We start from the raw sequence: 16793 nt of genomic DNA on the forward strand, positions 1-16793 counted from the left end.
CCCCCTTTTCCTCTGTGTGCCAAGAGAATCCCAAATTCTCTGAATGCCTGGACTTGTCCGTTGATAGCAAATTGTTGTACAATAAACAATTGGGTGTTTGCTTCCCAGGCCCATGCTCTCCTCTCCACCACTACAGTCCTTGCATCTGGTAAGGGTGGGAAGGGGGTTCAGTGGCCAATGGTCCTAGGTGATGGCAAGGGTGGTGTCACTGGCTGGGGATGGTGGAGGCTTTGCCATGTCACAGGAGTGGAGAAGATGAGGGCAGAGAGGAGTGGTGGAATCATGGAAGAGAAGCCACAGGCTCAACCTCTCAGGCCCCATGGAGCAACAGAAGGATGCTTGTGAAAGCTTTTATCTGTCAGGACCCAAGATAGGTATAATGCATGTGACAGGGATGGCAATTTTGCAAATATAAAGCAGGTATATTTAATTACTCATTACATCACTGTTTTCCCTCTGAGACCCAGCTACAAAAATTATCACTAGAGGGCAGGAGAGGTCTCTTTAGCAAGAAAGCATGTGTCCTAGCCCAGGGTACTGGCTTCTCCCGTAGTGTGGGGGCAGTGCTGACTAATGCTTCCCTGTTCACAACACACTTAGAAAGTGAGAATATGCGTATGGCACACTGGGGTTAGCTAAAGGGCATTTGGGAACACCTACATGGGAGCTAGTGAAAAAGATTCACATTTTCTTCATGTTATATTATTACAATAATATATGAAACGAAATATTAAATATTGAATTTATATAACGTTCTAAATAAAATCATTTAAATATTATATTGTTAAACATGAGCTTGCTTCAAATTAGCATATGCTTTTTTTATGTAGTTTTACCTTGAAATAGCTACATGGAATTTCTGATCAAGATTTTTAAGGGTTTCTTCAAATTCTTGTTTCAAATTTTGTTTGTTTCTAATTTTTAAATGTTTATAGATTTAGTGGATACAAGTGCCATTTTGTTACATGGATATACTGCAAAGTGGTGAAGTCTGGGCTTTTCCTGTAACTATCACGTGAATAGTGTACATTGTACCCATAATCATCATTAACAGGAAATTTTGTTTGTACGGATTGGTGATAAAAAGTTAAAAACAATTTTGCACCTACTAAAAATATATATACCAGTTGACACTATATAAAGACTGTAACGGCATTTTCTTTTTTTTCCAACAACAAATGCAGTGTTGAACTTTCTTGCGACACGCATTGGATTTAGCACCCTTCAAACCTTTTGGATTCAAGTGCACTTGGGTAGTGGTGAAGCCCTAATCTGCAGAATACACATGCGCTTTTCATCAGATATCCTGCAGCCAGTGTGGATGTGACTAAAGAGGCTCACCTGCCGAGAAAGACAGGAATAGCCCATATACATCGAGTGACTGTTGTCCTGATTTGTCCCGAAGGGCTCTGATTCATTCTTCTGACATGACATGACTACTCAGAGCACTTCCTTTTGCTCAAAAACAAACAAGAAGTGTGCCAGCTTGGTGTCGATACACAGTGTGGATGAATCTCGAAACATTGCCCCGAATGAAAGAAGCCAGACACAAAACAGTACATGCTGTATGATTCCATTTATTTGAAATTCCAGAACAGGCAAAACTAATTTGTAGTGATGGAAGACAGATGAGTAGTCGTCTCAGGCAGTGGTGGGGGTGAGTGACCACAGTGGGGAACATGGGGCTTTTGGGGGGTAGTGACAACGTTGTGTATCTTGATCATGGGAGTGGTGACACTGGTGGATCACCCTTGTATACATTTGCAGAAACTCATACCAATATATAGTTAAACTAGATGCATTTTATTGTATGTAAATTATACCTCATTAAAGTCAATTTGAAAAAAGAAACTGTACTATTTTGGACCATGAATGATATGGTTTCTGCACATATGCTTGAAGACAGATTCAGGCCTGCCATTGCTACTGTGGCCGCCAGGAGCTCCCTCCTTCTCTCCTTGCTCCCGGCCCCATCCCTCCTGGCTTGTGCTCTGTGCTCACTCGACACAAGGGACACACACTCCTCCAGTGGGTTTCTGGCCCTGTCCATGTGGGGGTGGCACACTATGCAGCAAGCTGCCAAAGGACATATCCCAGGGGGCGGCCTCCCTCGCCGCTTGGGATGAGATCACTGTCCTTGCTGTTTGATGGGGCCCACTCTTGGCTGCCCTCCAAAGAGCTGTAGGTGAGGTTCTCCCTAGAGATACCCAACCTGTGCACTCCAGCCGCTCTTACCTGAGGACCCAAGGCATCACCATTGTGCTCCACACCTGTGGCCCATCTGAAGCACTTCCACGGGGAAGCTCTGGCCTAGAGAAGGTACCTGTGCCTGTCCCTAAGGCTTACTTGTGAGGCTAGAGTAGAAAGGGGGAGGATCTGACATAAAGGAAGCAAATAAGCACCCATTTCTTGGTCCCAGGGAATTGTGGGAGGAAGAAGGAGGGAGGACAGGAGATGGTGGAGAGTGGAGGGCGGTGGCGGGGGCAATGCAAGGAGAAATGGAGTGGGAGGGGAAGAGAAGTGAGAGTGGTCAGCCGGATGGGTCTTAAATTCTCTTTCTGGGCTTTGGTCTAGAGCAAGTGTTGGCAAACTTTCCTGTAAAGGGCTAGATAGTAAATGTCTGAGGCTCTTGGGTTCATATGGTGTCTGTCACAACTACTCAACTCTGCCATTGCAGTGGAAAAGCAACCAAGGGCAATGGGTAAGTGAATAAATGTGGTCATGTTCCAAGAAAACTTTATTTATGGATGGTGAAATTGGAATTCATTTAATTTTCATGTGTCACAAAATACTCTTCTTTAGATTTTTTTTCTCAACAATTAAAAATGTAAAGACAATTTTTTTTTTTTTTTGAGACAGAGTTTTGCTCTGTTGCCCAGGCTGGAGCACAGTGGCATGATCTCAGCTCACTGCAACCTCCGCCTCCCAGGTTCAAGCGATTCTCCTGCCTCAGCCTCCTGAGTAGTTGGGATTACAGGCACACACCGCCACACCTGGCTAATTTTTGTATTTTTAGTAGAGATGGATTTTTTAGGCTGGGAGCCACTGCACCCGGCATAAAAAATGTAAAGACAATTCTTAGCTCATCATGCGCATAAAGTGGGTGGTGGGCCTAATTTGGCTGTTGGGGCATTGCTTGCCAACTCCTGGTTTAGAGTTGTGTATTTAGTGTGGGGGGTCCTGAGGGTGGAGGACTTAGGGAAAGGTGTGGCTTTTGGAATTCTGAGTGTCAGCATTGCTAGAGAAGCAATCACATTTAGCTTTTCTAGGATGTTTTCAGTTCCTGTGTGTTTTGTATGGAACCCAGAAGTTCTCTTAGCCCCTGGAGGCACTAATATATTTCAGATAAAACTCCCATCCATAATACAGATGTATTTTTTGACCTTCAGTCATTTGAATTTGACTTTCAAAGAAGTTTTCAGAAATCATTAGGCATGACATAAGTGAAATAATAAAAGAGGGTCATACAATGACATCAATATGTGCTTGGAATGCCTGGAACTAATGGTTATGAATAGTCAAATTCTGTGTTTTTGAGAGCTTAAAAAAAAGATGTGTGTGGGGTGACTACCTGGATAAAGTCCAGGGTGGGAGCCCCTTGAGGTACCACTATCAGTAGCTAATTTGACAGTGGAACAAGGATGCATTGCAGTCACTTCCTCTGGTACCGGGGCAGGCACGCCCTATGGGAAGGGGTGGGATTGGGCCTCTCTCTGGCCTTGCGTGATGCTGAACACCTGCACACATTCAGCAGGTGTGCTTTAGCTCTGACTGCACTTGTGGCTATCCATGGCCATCTCTGTTTTTTGCTTGCTGTCTTCTCCCTCCTGAGTCCCACGACTCACTCTCATTCTGCATCCCTGGATCCTTCCTTCCATGATTCCCTTTTCCTCCTCCTTGTTACAACACACACTGTCTTTTTGGTCTTGATCTTGGAGGCTTTTGATGAAATCAGGAGTTGGTACCTCAGAGTGGTGCTGTTGGACAGCTCCCAGCCCTCCCACTCTGGTCACTTGGTGGGGCTCTCCTGGGCCCAATGTTTGTGAATTGAGTGAGGGAAAATGGCAGTTTGGCTCAGGACTAGTAAGCTGGCTGGGCGTAGTGGCTCACGCCTATAATCCCAGCACTTTGGGAGGCTGAGTCACAGTCAGGAGTTCTAGACCAGACTGGCCAACATGGTGAAACCCTGCCTCTATTAAAAATACAAAAATTAGACAGGTGTGGTGGCTCACACCTGTAACCCTAGCTACTCGGGAGACTGAGGCATGAGAACTGCTTGAACCTGGGAGGCAGAGGCGGAGGTTGCAGTGAGCCGAGATTGCTCCACTGCACTCCAGCCTGGGTGACAGAGTGAGGCTCTGTCTCAAAAAACAAACGAACAAAAAAAATGAAAAAATAAAAACAAAAACCCAGGACTAGCTAAGCTGGATAACAGCCCTGGTTCCTTTCACGTCCTCCCCTGCCCCAGCCCAGGCAGCCCTGACTGCTGGTCTGCGTGTTACAGTGGCCTCTTGGGAGCTGGCCATCAGAGTCCTGCTGCTGGTGTGCTGTGGCTATGGGAGGGCTGGCCTCCCTGATTTCTTCTCTGCTCCCTTCCCTCACCCACTCTGCCCTTCTCCATTCAGCAGGCATCTTGTCTATGTAACCCACAGATTGTAATTGTGGTTTCCCAAGCCTGCACCCCAACCCAGGGGCTGTGCCATGCTGTGTGTGCTTCACAGCTGCCCCCCCTGAACCTAGTGCAGGGCTGGGCCCAGAGTGGGCCTTGATAACATTTGTTGTCTGGAATTGAATCATCAGCTCACTAGTGGAATCTGCCCAGGCCTGGCTAGAAACTGGGAGCTGTAGCCAGTCCCTCCTGCCCTGTCCTCAGGGGCCCTCAGCCACCGAGAATGCCTGCCTGTTGCTACACTGCAGAACATTTTGTCATGTTTACTAACAAGGAATCCGAGGGGTGGAGTGGGATGGGGACCAAGGAGGGAGTCCTGTAACACCACAGGGCAGCGAAGGATGGAGATGGACTTGGGGACAAGGTCAGGTTACAGAAAGGGACTTTGGTAGGAGCATTGACATGGGGCAGGGGCAGAGACAGCAGGAAACAGAGGGCAGGGGGAATGAGATGTGGGTTTCCTGTGGGGCCCTCCCTTCCTAGGAAGGATGGAGAGAAGCTGGATGCCTCCCATGCCTCGCAGGGAGAGCTATGCCTTACACGCATGTGAGAGCTTCCTTGGCATTCCTGGGGACTGATCACGGAGCACTGGAGACTCAAACTCACAACTCTCCTGAGTTCTTTTAAGAGGAGATTTCAACTCTCAGATTTTGTCTGCCGTGGGTGCCAGAGGATACTTGCTGTGGGAAAGGGCAATTTTAGGTGGAAGGAAGGGGATCTCTCTGGGCCCCATTGTTTTGTGGATAGTGTGAGGCACCCGTGAAGCCTTGGAGAAATGGTGGACTGGACCATAACAGCGTGGCCCTGGCCTAGGCTGACACTGCTGCTTGAGTCTTTAACATGTTTATTCTTTTCTTCACAAAGGACATTAAAAGGAGGCCTTTTAGCATCAGGTTATATGAAGGACAAGCAAAGTTAGGACTAATATGGGTCATCTTCCTGGAGCATCAATTTGATGTGAACATTGGAGGGGAATAGCACCCCCACCTATGTTTATATTAAAACAAATATACTAAATATACATAAAACAAAATACATAAAAAATATACATAAAACAAAAATACTGAATTTGCATAGATATATATTTAAGGAAATAGGGAGCCTGGAGAGAAATTTCGAGTTTTAGAGGCATATTTAGGCGATGCTCTCAGACCCTTGGAATTCGTGTTCTTTCCTCTGCCCTTAGCACTGTCACTTTGTCTATGTTTTACAAATGAGGAAAACAAGGTCTGGAGGGGTGTGTCAGCAACTTGCCTATGTGATAACACAGAACAAGGAGGTAAGGGTAGGACCGGAACCCACATTGCTGGGCTCTGCATTCAGCATGTTACCTGCTACACAATAGTGAATCTAGAGCTTCATGCTTTAGTATTTCGATATCAGTAGTGCCATGGAAATAAGCAAATCTCACCTGTCCAAGTAGTCTTTGGGCACAGCCCATGTTTCAAATCAATCAAGTCTAGTGGGAGGCAATATGGGGTAGTGGAAAGAGTTAGGGGCTGAAAGTCAAGAGACTGGAATTTACCTTTAACCAGTTCTTCGGATAATAAAGCTCTGTGACTTTAGGCAAATGGCTTAATGCCTCTGGGTTTACCTTCCCTATCTGTAACATGTGGTAGCTACACAAGATATTGCCTAACAGCCTGGCCTTCTATGATGTGGGACCACTGCTTGCCTTTCTAGAACCTTCAGACCTGTAGATGGGCTCTTCTTGGACATTCTGGAGTCCCTGGGGGAAAGGGAAGTCTGCAGCTCAGTTGGCCACCTCTGCATAACAAATACCAAGAGCACTGCAAGTGGAGCTTGGACAAGGTCTGGAAAATCAGCATTCTTCTGGATGCTTCCAGCCTTTGCTATAGATCATCTGCCTAGGAGGTTGGAAGCTACTCAAGCGGCTCAAGGAAAAGGTGTTGTGAGCATGCACCAGGTCATGAGATTGGAAGAGCTATCTGCTCCTGGCCTGAGGCCAGCACCCAAAGCTGTCCACATCTCCCAGGGACAGCAGCATCTTTCTTCTTTACTACTTTCTCTCTCCTCTCATCTTGATTGGCTTCCTCTGCCTGTACATAGCCAACTTGGCTACCAGCTAGAGTGGGAGTAACCCACAGCCCCTCAGTCTCCTCCAGAGAGGACTGTCAACAGGGCTGGCTGCTGAACTGGGGAAGATGGGAGGGTCTCACCATCCCATATGTAGATTTCACTTAATCTTCCTACTTTCGGTAAAGTGCTTCTTTAACTTCCTCTTTGCCAGGTATTGCTTATCCTTGAGTCTCTCTAGATCAATTTATCTGGAGATGAAATCATCTATAGCCTACCAGGGTAGTTTCCAGGCAGTGCAGCGTTAGGAGGAGGACTGGAGTAGGAACCCTTTCTTATAAACACTTCTGCCCTATCCACCTGTTTTCAGCCCCGTTTCTCACCCTGGCTCCAATGTATGAGGCTTTGTGGGGTTGGTGGTTGGAGCTTGCTTGCTTTTGCTAATATTTTTCTTTGCATTCACCTTGGTTTCAGCTCTCTCTGCTTTGCTAAGTTGGTTATCATCTAGCTTCTTACCTCTTCCAATAATTATTGACTTCTCTTGTCCTCTGTCATGTTCATGCCATTCTCTTTGTTCTTGTGGGCTCACTCTTTTTCTTTTTAACAAACTTTCATTACTTTTACTTTAATGGGTGTCAGGATGGAATGGACATACCACATATATTTACATCCCTATGTTTCGTTAGAAGTTCTAGTCACTGTTCAATACATTCTCTCGGTTCCATCAGTCCTTTGAAGCTATTCTTGTCAAGGAAACCAACATTTCCATGTTGCCAGATCTCATGGTCACTTTGCTGTCTGTCTTCATAATACTCAGTCTCTCAGCAGCATTCCACAACTTGACCACCCCGTTCTTGAAAAACTTGCTTCTTTTGACCTTCATGATAACACATGCTTCTGATTTGTCTGCTACATCCTTTGGGCATGCTTCACCCTCTTTTGGGAATTCCCATGGACTCTTTCTTTGGTCCTTTTCTTTTCTCTATCTATACACTTTCCCTAGTTGATCTCATCTAGTCCTAGGGCTTTAAACACCTTCTATATACCAATGGCTCCCACATATTTATCTGCAGCCTTGATAGCTTCCCTGAATCTCAACTACCTGCTCCTCCCAGACATCTCCATTTGGATGCCTAATCTTAAACTTAACTGGGTAAACTTGAACTCTTGATTTTCACCTCCAAACCAGTTCCTTCTTAGTATTTTCCATCAAAGTCATGCTCATACACTGAGTGGCTGAAGGCCAAAACTCAGGATCATGCTTCACTCAGCTCTTCCCTTCTCCTTTCCCATTTACTATATCAGCAAGCCCTGTCAGTGCCTTCATAATATATGATTAGTGAGTCTGCTTCTCCATTGCCACTGCTGACTGACTGCTCCTGTTAAAGCCACCATCATGTCTTGCCTGGGCTATTGCAGTTGACTCCTGAGTGGTTTCCTGGCTTCCACTATGGCCCTCCAAGGATCCACCTTCTGCATAGTACCCAAATGATTCCACTGAACATGTCTATCAGGTTATGCCACTCCTTTGTTTAAAAATTTCCAGTGATTTCCTGTTGCTGTTAAAATAAATTTCACACTTCTTACCAAGGCCTCTGCTATTCTGCAAACTCATTCTCTTTCCTTTTTAGAGATGAGGTCTTACTATTGCCCAGGCTGGAGTGCAGCAGCTTCATCATGTTTCACTGCAGCCTCAAACTCCCAGGCCCAAGTGATCCTCCTATCTCAGCTTCCCAAGTAACTAAGACAACAGGCATACACCACCTTACCTGGCTAATTTTAATTTTTTTTAAAAAGAGAGTGGGTCTTACTATGTTGCCCAGGCTGGTCTTGAACTCCTGGCCTCCCAAAGTGCTGGGATTATGAGTGTGAGCCACTGTGCCCAGCCTAAACTTTTTTCTTTTTTTTTTTTTTTTTACAGGCTTAAGCTACTCTGGCCTTTCTGGTCCTTTCCGATTCCTACCCCAGGACCTTTATACTTGTTCTTCCTTCTGCCCAAGAAGGAAGACTGCAGCCACAATCTTGACTCTCACTGCAGCCACAACTCGTCATCACTCAGGCGCAAGCTCATACATTCTCAGAGAGGCTCTCTTAGTCTATTTTATCTAAAGTAGGAACCCCTTCTCCCAAATCATTTGCTAGAACAGTGGTCCCCAACCTTTTTGGCACCAGGGACTGGTTTCGTGGAAGACAATTTTTCCAGGAATGGTTTTGGGATGAAACTGTTCCACCTCAGATCATCAGGGATTAGATTTTCATAAGGAACATACAACCTAGATTCCTCCATGTGCAGTTCACAATAGGGTTCGCACTCCTATGAGAATCTAATGCTACCACTGATCTGACAGGAGGTGGAGCTCTGGTGCTAATGTGAGCAATGAGGAAAGGCTGTAAATACAGAAGAAGCTTCACTTGCTTGCTGGCCCACGGCTCACCTCCGCTGTGCAGCCCAGTTCCTAACAGGCCATGGACAGGTACTGGTTCATAGCCCTGGGGATCTGTGCTCTAGAACATCACTTTGTTTTGCTTGTCTTAAAAAATTCATAGTAGGTATCATTATCCAAAATTATTTTGTTTATTTGTTTACTTGCATACCAGCTAACTCTCCCCATTAAAAAATGGACTCTGTGAGAAAGGGTCCTTGTCTGTATTGCTCATTTTTCATATCTTTATCTTCCACAGTGCTTGGAATACAATAGGTGCTCAGTACATAGCTGTACTCTAAATGAATGAATGACCAGTTAAGCTAAAGGGACTAGGAGCAGAGACAGCCCCTGGAGAGGGGGATGTGGGTAGAACGGGCATTCCACAGTGTGTCTCTTGAACTTTTGCTTCATCCTAGGCCAGAGTATGACACAAAGTCTTCTAATTTTATAAAGGGTCAGCAAGCACAAATTGAAGGGAAAGGTGAGGGCAGGGGCAGTGGGTGTGGGGAGCGTGGCACGGCTCAGTGAAGGTGCAGTAGGTGTTGCTCTGCAAAGATTTTGTTCCATTCTTTTGTCCCAAGCGGCACAGCGTTTTCATTGTGACGTTCTGTAACTTTCTGTGAATTTTTTTTTTTACAGCCTTTGGGTAATTTTCCACGTGGTCAGCCAGCTCCATCAAGTGCAATGGTGAGGAGTGGGACTCACAATGGCTGGGAGGCCCCGAGACCATCAGACAGGGAAGACGCGTGTCATTTGCACCCGGCACTGACTCCCAGCTCCCCTTTGTGTAGGAGGCTCCTGGACTGTGACATACAGGATGTTCCTTTGTGGCTCTTTTTAAAGAAGCATATTTTTCCTCCATGTTAAAACTAATATCTGTGGTTTATAGCTCGGAGCAGATGTTAAGAGAACACTCTCCCTAAGAGTTTGGACTGGAGTGTGGGCAATGGCTATTTATCACAGTTTCCTTTCCTTTGTGTTTCCCTGTGGTTATTGAAGTTTTTGGCTTGGGGAAAAACAACAAAAACAAAAATAGCAACATATTTATGAACAAAGAGAGCTAAAACTTAACATCTGGAAGAGAGGAAAGAGGGGAGTCAGGTACCTGAAAATATTTCCTTTAGGAGTGACTGGAGGCTCCAGGGGGATCACAGCACTCCTGTGGAATTTTTACAGAACTAAGGAAGACTGGAGTCAGCCAAACTTTTGAAACCTCAGCATGCTAAACCTCAACTCCTGCTGCCGCCGACCGAGCGCTGGTGGCGGCTTCCCCAGGACCTCCCACCTCCTTCCTGATGTGCCTGCAGTCCTGGAGCTGCGATCGCCTCTTCTTTAGCTTCTTAGAAAAGAGGCAGCATGAGAAAAACGCTCACTCACCTTGCAGAAACTTGGAATCTCTCAGCGACACGTTCTCTCTCTCTCTCTCTCTTTTTTCCTTTGAGATGGGGTCTCTTTCTGCAGCCAGGCTGGAGTGCAGTGGCACCATCTCGGTTCACTGCAACCTCTGCCTCCTGGGTTCAAGCGATTCTCCCGCCTCAGCCTCCAGAGTAGCTGGGACTACAGGCGCACACCACCATACCCACCTAATTTTTGTAGTTTTGGTAGAGATGGGGTTTCACCATGTTGGCCAGAATAGCCTCTTTCTCTTGACCTTGTAATCGACCTGCCTCGGACTCCCAAAGTGCTGGGATTACAGGCGTGAGCCACCGCGCCTGGCACGTTCTTATTAACTTGATGGCACAGTTGGCTGGCAGGTTCCCAGGTCATGTTCTCAGTGATTGGAGTTCTTGCTGTTTCTTGGACTCCTTCATGTCTTACCCAGTCCTTAGTCCCTTCCTTGCTTCTTAATTAATTTATGTCCTTGTGTAATATGTGGCACACCCACATACCCATGAGGCATGTTTAGGCTGTGTTTTTTAATGTTCTGGCTTGTCCTACATTTGCTAAGGGGGCAAGGACAGCAGTTACCTGGTTGGCTCCATTCGGGCAGCAGGACCAAAACAGTGACTACCTGTTGGAATCTACCTGGCCTAGGGATCTTTTTTTTTTTTTAAATAACAACAAGCATTTCTTATTACCATATCCAGAGAGGAGTTTTGTTTTCTCCTGAACTCTGTAAAGACAATGGCAACACAGAGGTCAGTCCAGAATGACTATACTGGCACTAGGAGATGAGAACTATGCAAGTGGAATTAAGCAAGTGTGTAGACACAAAATCATCACAAAAAGGGTGAAGTGCTGTTCAGTTATTGATGCCAGTCCCTCTTCTCTAGGGGACTGTGACAGCTGTAGCCAGATGTGGCCAGGAGATTATCTCTGTCCTGATTTTGTCAGCATCCTCTTCATTTATTGTCTGGTTTTGCTTCTAAGTCCTTTTCTGCATCTCAAGCTGTCTGCATGCCATACTGTCTGCATTGAAATGATTTGCTTTCTTAAAATGGGTCTTGGCCAGGCACAGTGGCTCATGCCTGTAATCCCAGCACTTTGAGAGGCCAAGGACTCCTGAGGTCAAGAGTTCGAGACCAGCCTGGCCAACATGGTGAAACCTCGTCTCTACTAAAAATACAAAATTAGCCATGTGTGGTGGCACACGCTGGTAATCCCAGCTGAGACAGGAGAATTGCTTGAACCCGGGATGCAGAGGTTGCAGTGAGCCGAGGTTTTGCCACTGCAGTTCAGCCTGGGCAAGACAGAGTGAGACTCCATCTCAAATAAAAAGGGTCTTAATATCAATAGTAGGGAATTCTCAGTCTGTCCATCAGCAGGTGCTGAAAGCTCACAGTAAAGGAGAAAATCTTCAATAGCTATTTTTTCTTTAAAGAGAGGGGGTCTTGTTCTGTCACCCAGGGCAGATGCAGTAGTGTGGTGATCATGGCTCACTGCAGCTTCGACCTCCCTGGGTCAAGTGATCTTCCCGTGTCAGCCTCCCAAGTAGCTAGGACTACAGGTGTGTGCCACCACACCCAGGTAATTTTTAATATTTTATAGACATCTGGCTATGTTGCTCAGGCTGGTCTCAAACTCCTGGCCTCAAGCAATTCCTCCATCTTAGCCTCCTGAGTTGCTGGGATTATAGGCATGAGCCACTGCTCCAGGCCCAGTAGTCATGTTTTTGAGGAAGTTTACTTTTATCCAGCATGTTTGGCTCTGCATGTGTTCCTTAAGATACCAGGGACTGCCTTTGGGTCACAAAGCCAGCATGACACTAACATGGGTCTCAATATTCTTTGCTTGATAGCTTTGGACCTGAACCTCACCTGACAGCTCCACACACTGTGTTCTGGCTTGTTCCTAATCCTGCCAGTTCCTGACCTGGCATTGTTCCATGTTTGGCTTCACCTTGTCTTTTGCACGTAATATTTGATCCATGCTGCTGGTTCTATTCCACCTATGGCAACCGGAATAAAAACTCTATTTCCAGCCTTGTTTCTAAAGCTCTTCCTTGGCTTAGATCTGTCTAGGTGGCTTCTACTAGCCTTGTCCAGTTGAGGAGCATGGCCTAGACACCTGTGAGGGTCTCTGCCTGCCTCCAGCTGTGCCCAGGATTGGCTTCTCCTCAGCTGTGCCTCATGCTGGGCCACGTCATCGAAGCAGACTGGTCAGCAGGGGTGGATGCTGACCAACAAAGGGCTCCTTACTGTCAAAAGTCATCAATTCCCCATCCTTCTGGTCTCCTACCATTAAACATCTGTAGCCACTTGGGGTTTTGACTTTTAACTATTTCTTGACCACATACCTTCATTACCCTCCAGAGAGCACCCTTTTAGAAATAAATGTAATAGTTATTACATTTGTTCAATGATTTATAGTCAACAGAGCACTTTATTATATTCGCATATATTATCTCATTTCCATACTTTCTTCTTTTTTTAAGCAAACATAAAATAATTTTATCAGATACAACAAAAATTAAAACATAATAAAAGTATCACATATAATGTTATATTACCTTTTAAATATAATACAGAAAAATACTACAAAATAAGAAATACAAAACCAAAACCTAGATAAGATTTTATTAATTATGATGGGTGTGCTTGCCTGTTCATAAGTTCCTTCCAGTCTGGAACACAGGAAGATAATGCTACCCACACAGCTGCGGCACCATTCGACACATTTCTTTCTGTTGCTTTTAACTGAGTTAACATAGAACACCCTAGTTCACACAAACTAGTTGTGAATGGTAGTAATAGCAGGACACTCTTTCTACTTAACAAAGGAAAGTCTTCCTTTACCTTAATCCAAAATGCTGATAAACTTAAGGTCTCATAATCATTCTTCAATGTATATGAATGACTAAGCTGAGATAATTCATTCTCTTCTTCAGGCACCAGTTACTAATTAAGCCCAATTATTGATTCCAGGTTTCAAAAAGCAAGTGGATTTTCTTTTTTTTGAGACGGTCACCAGGCTGGGGTGCAGTGATACAATATCGGCTCACTGCAACCTCCTCCTCCCAGGTTCAAGCAATTCGCCTGCCTCAGCTTTCCGAGTAGCTGGGACTAGAGGCGTGCACCATAAGCCCAGCTAATTTTTGTATTTTTAGTAGAGACGGGGTTTCACCTTGTTGGCCAGGATGGTCTTGATCTCCTGACCTCGTGATCTGCCTGCCTCAGCCTCCCAAAGTGCAGGGATTACAGGCGTGAGCCACCACATCTTGCCGCAAGTGCATCTTTTACCCAACCGTTTTCCCTTAATGTTTCAAATTTTTCTTCTGAAAAGAAATGTTTAAAAGTTTGAGATAGAGAAGTGAGATTCAACAATATCTCTAATTTTATTTCTTTCAAATGTTTTCATTAATAATATTCTCTTCAATGTGTTGCAAAAATCTTGGAAACATGTAGTAGCTAGGACAGTTACTTTTAAGTCTTGCTTGCCATAACAATGATGTCTTTCGAAATCCCTGGATATGTTTGACATGTTGGAATACATCACAGGGGAACACAATACATTTTTTCCCTGTGGTTTTAAACTCAGTTCATTAAGAATACCAAAAATATCAGTTAAATATGCCAATTTTTTAATCCAAATGTCATCTTCAAAAATATTTGTCAAATGAGATTTTTTTCAATGAGAGAAAAAGTAAATCTGATTTCTGAACTCATAAACCCTGCTTAGTATTTTCCCTTGAGACAACCAATGACCTTTGGTATGACACAGAAAGTGGATACAATTAGTTCCAATCTCTGAACAAAATGTTTCAAGAAGCTGGTTGTTCAGTGAGTTTCCTTTAATAAAACTGACAACTTTGACTGCATTTTTCAATACTTCCATGAGATTCTGTGGAATTTCTCTGGATGCTAAATCTTCATGATGTAGAAAACAATGATTCCACACAGTACAACTATTAGTCACTTCTAGTAATTTTTTAATTACTCTGCTATGTTTTCCAGTTCCGTTTGCTGTGCTGTCACCTGCAATTCCTTTACAGTTTTTCCAGTTTAATTTATATTGACCAACTATGTGCCTTTCTAATCCTGTAAAAATATCTGATCTACTTGGGTGTGAGGTTATTTAAAAAACACAAAAGACCCTTCATAAAATCATCTTTCCACGCCTATCTGACGTAAACTGAATGTCTTGTGCAGCTCCCAATATTATCAGTGCTTTCGTCACACTGGATTGCAAAATCTATACCAGACTGTTACCAAGCAATAAGCATTGTTTCTAAATACTCTGCAATAGTACAAACCCAAAGAGATAATTGTGTTATCATTAGGTACAGTTTTTAATTTATCAGCTGATTTCTCATCAAAAATCGTATGCATCGTATCCAAACATACTGGAAGAATAATTTTTTCAGCAGCTGTGTTAGCTATGTTCTTTTTGCCACATGGTATGCAACTAGATATGATGATAAGACTTTCTCACTAACAGTAGTAGAGCAACTAAGAAATTGTGTTGATAATTTTATGTCTTTTTTATTTCTTTGAAAATATTACTTATCAATAAGTTTAGCATGCTGAATTTCTAAGTGCCTTTTAAATTTAGGTTTTAAGATTTCATTTGCAAGAATATTATCACAAATAACACACTGAGGTCTGTCGTTTTCAATGGGCTTTTCACATTTGATAAAGCCATACTTTAAGTAATCTTCATAATAGCGTCTTGCACTTAAGTTTTTCTTTTTGAAATGAGGCTCAAATGAAGTTTAAGTTTGCAGATTAGAGTCTGTGTTTTTCTCTATATTGTCACTACTCACACTTCCAAATACAACAGATGAACTTGAACATGCTTCTGTATATTTCAGTTCATGATTCCTCTTTCTTTTAATAAAGAAATTATGCATTTTAATAGCAATTTGTTCCAGTTTGATTAAAATGGTGTAATTGGTACTAACTCAAAAAAGAAGAAAAAAATACACATACACACATATATATATAGTTTAAATGACATCTTTTCAAAAACTACACTCCAAGTTTGCAATTGAATCTCAGTTGAATATCTCTAGTTTCAAATCATTGTAATATAAAACTTGACTGCACAACATTAACTTTGCTAATATGAAAACCAAGCAAGACATCCAAGAGCAAGTGACTGAAAACCACTTCTTAGCCAGTATACGTTCTATTCATCATATCCCCTCCGTCAAACACCTTTCTCACATATTGAAATTGACCTCAGTATTCCTTGCAACATGCACAATTCAGACAAAGGATCCATGCAAAGCACATTGATATTTTACATTTTTAAAATTATACTTTAAGTTCTGGGATACATGTGCAAAACATGCAGGTTTGTTACATAGGTATACACGTGCCATGGTAGTTTGCTGCACCCACCAACCCATCGTCTACATTGGATATTTCTCCTAATGCTATCCCTGCCCCAGCCCCCCACCTCCCAACAGGCCCCAGTGTGTGATGTTCTCCTCCCTGTGTCCATGTGTTCTCATTGTTCAACTCCCACTTATGAGTGAGAACCTGTGGTGTTTGGTTTTCAGTTCTTGTGTTAGTTTGCTGAGAATGATGGTTTCCAGCTTCATCCATGTTCCTGCAAAGGACATAAACTCAAGCTTTTTTATGGCTGCATAGTATTCCATGGTATCTATGTACCACATTTTCTTTATCCAGTCTATCATTGATGGGAATTTGGATTGGTTCCAAGTCTTTGCTATTGTGAACAGTGCAGTAATAAACATATGTGTGCAAGTGTCTTTATAGTAGAATGATTTATAATTCTTTGGGTATATACCCAGTAATAGGATTGCTGGGTCAAATGGTATTTCTAGTTCTAGATCCTTAAAGAATTGCCACACTGTCTTTCATAATGGTCGAACTAATTTACTCTCCCACCAACAGTGTAAAAGCATTCCTATTTCTCCACATCCTCTCCAGCATCTGATATTTCCTGACTTTTTAATGATCACCATTCTAACTGGTGTGAGATGGTATCTCATTGTGGTTTTGATTTGCATTTCACTAATGACCAGTGATGATGAGCATTTTTTCATATGTTTATTGGCCACATAAATGTTTTCTATTGAGACATGTCTGTTCATATCCTTTGCTGACTTTTTGATGGGGTTGTTTGTTTTTTTCTTGTAAATTTGTTTAAGTTCTTTGTAGATTCTGTATATTAACCCTTTGTCAAATGGATAGATTGCAAAAATTTTCTCCCATTCTGTAGGTTGCCTGTTCACTCTGATGATAGGATTTTTT

The 16793-nt window shown here is 43.5% G+C and overlaps 1 protein-coding gene across 1 annotated transcript in view; it reads left to right on the forward strand.

The window, feature by feature from the left end:
- LOC105515745 overlaps nt 1-16793 on the forward strand; it is a 40288-nt gene that overhangs the window by 13708 nt on the left and 9787 nt on the right. The window contains exon 2 of the mRNA XM_011947628.1: nt 6353-6576. Within this exon, the coding sequence (XP_011803018.1) occupies nt 6353-6576 (224 nt within the window). The remainder of the gene's footprint in view (nt 1-6352; nt 6577-16793) is intronic.

This window comes from Colobus angolensis, unplaced genomic scaffold (genome assembly GCF_000951035.1).
Source record: "Colobus angolensis palliatus isolate OR3802 unplaced genomic scaffold, Cang.pa_1.0 Scaffold269, whole genome shotgun sequence".
NCBI lineage: Eukaryota > Metazoa > Chordata > Mammalia > Primates > Cercopithecidae > Colobus > Colobus angolensis.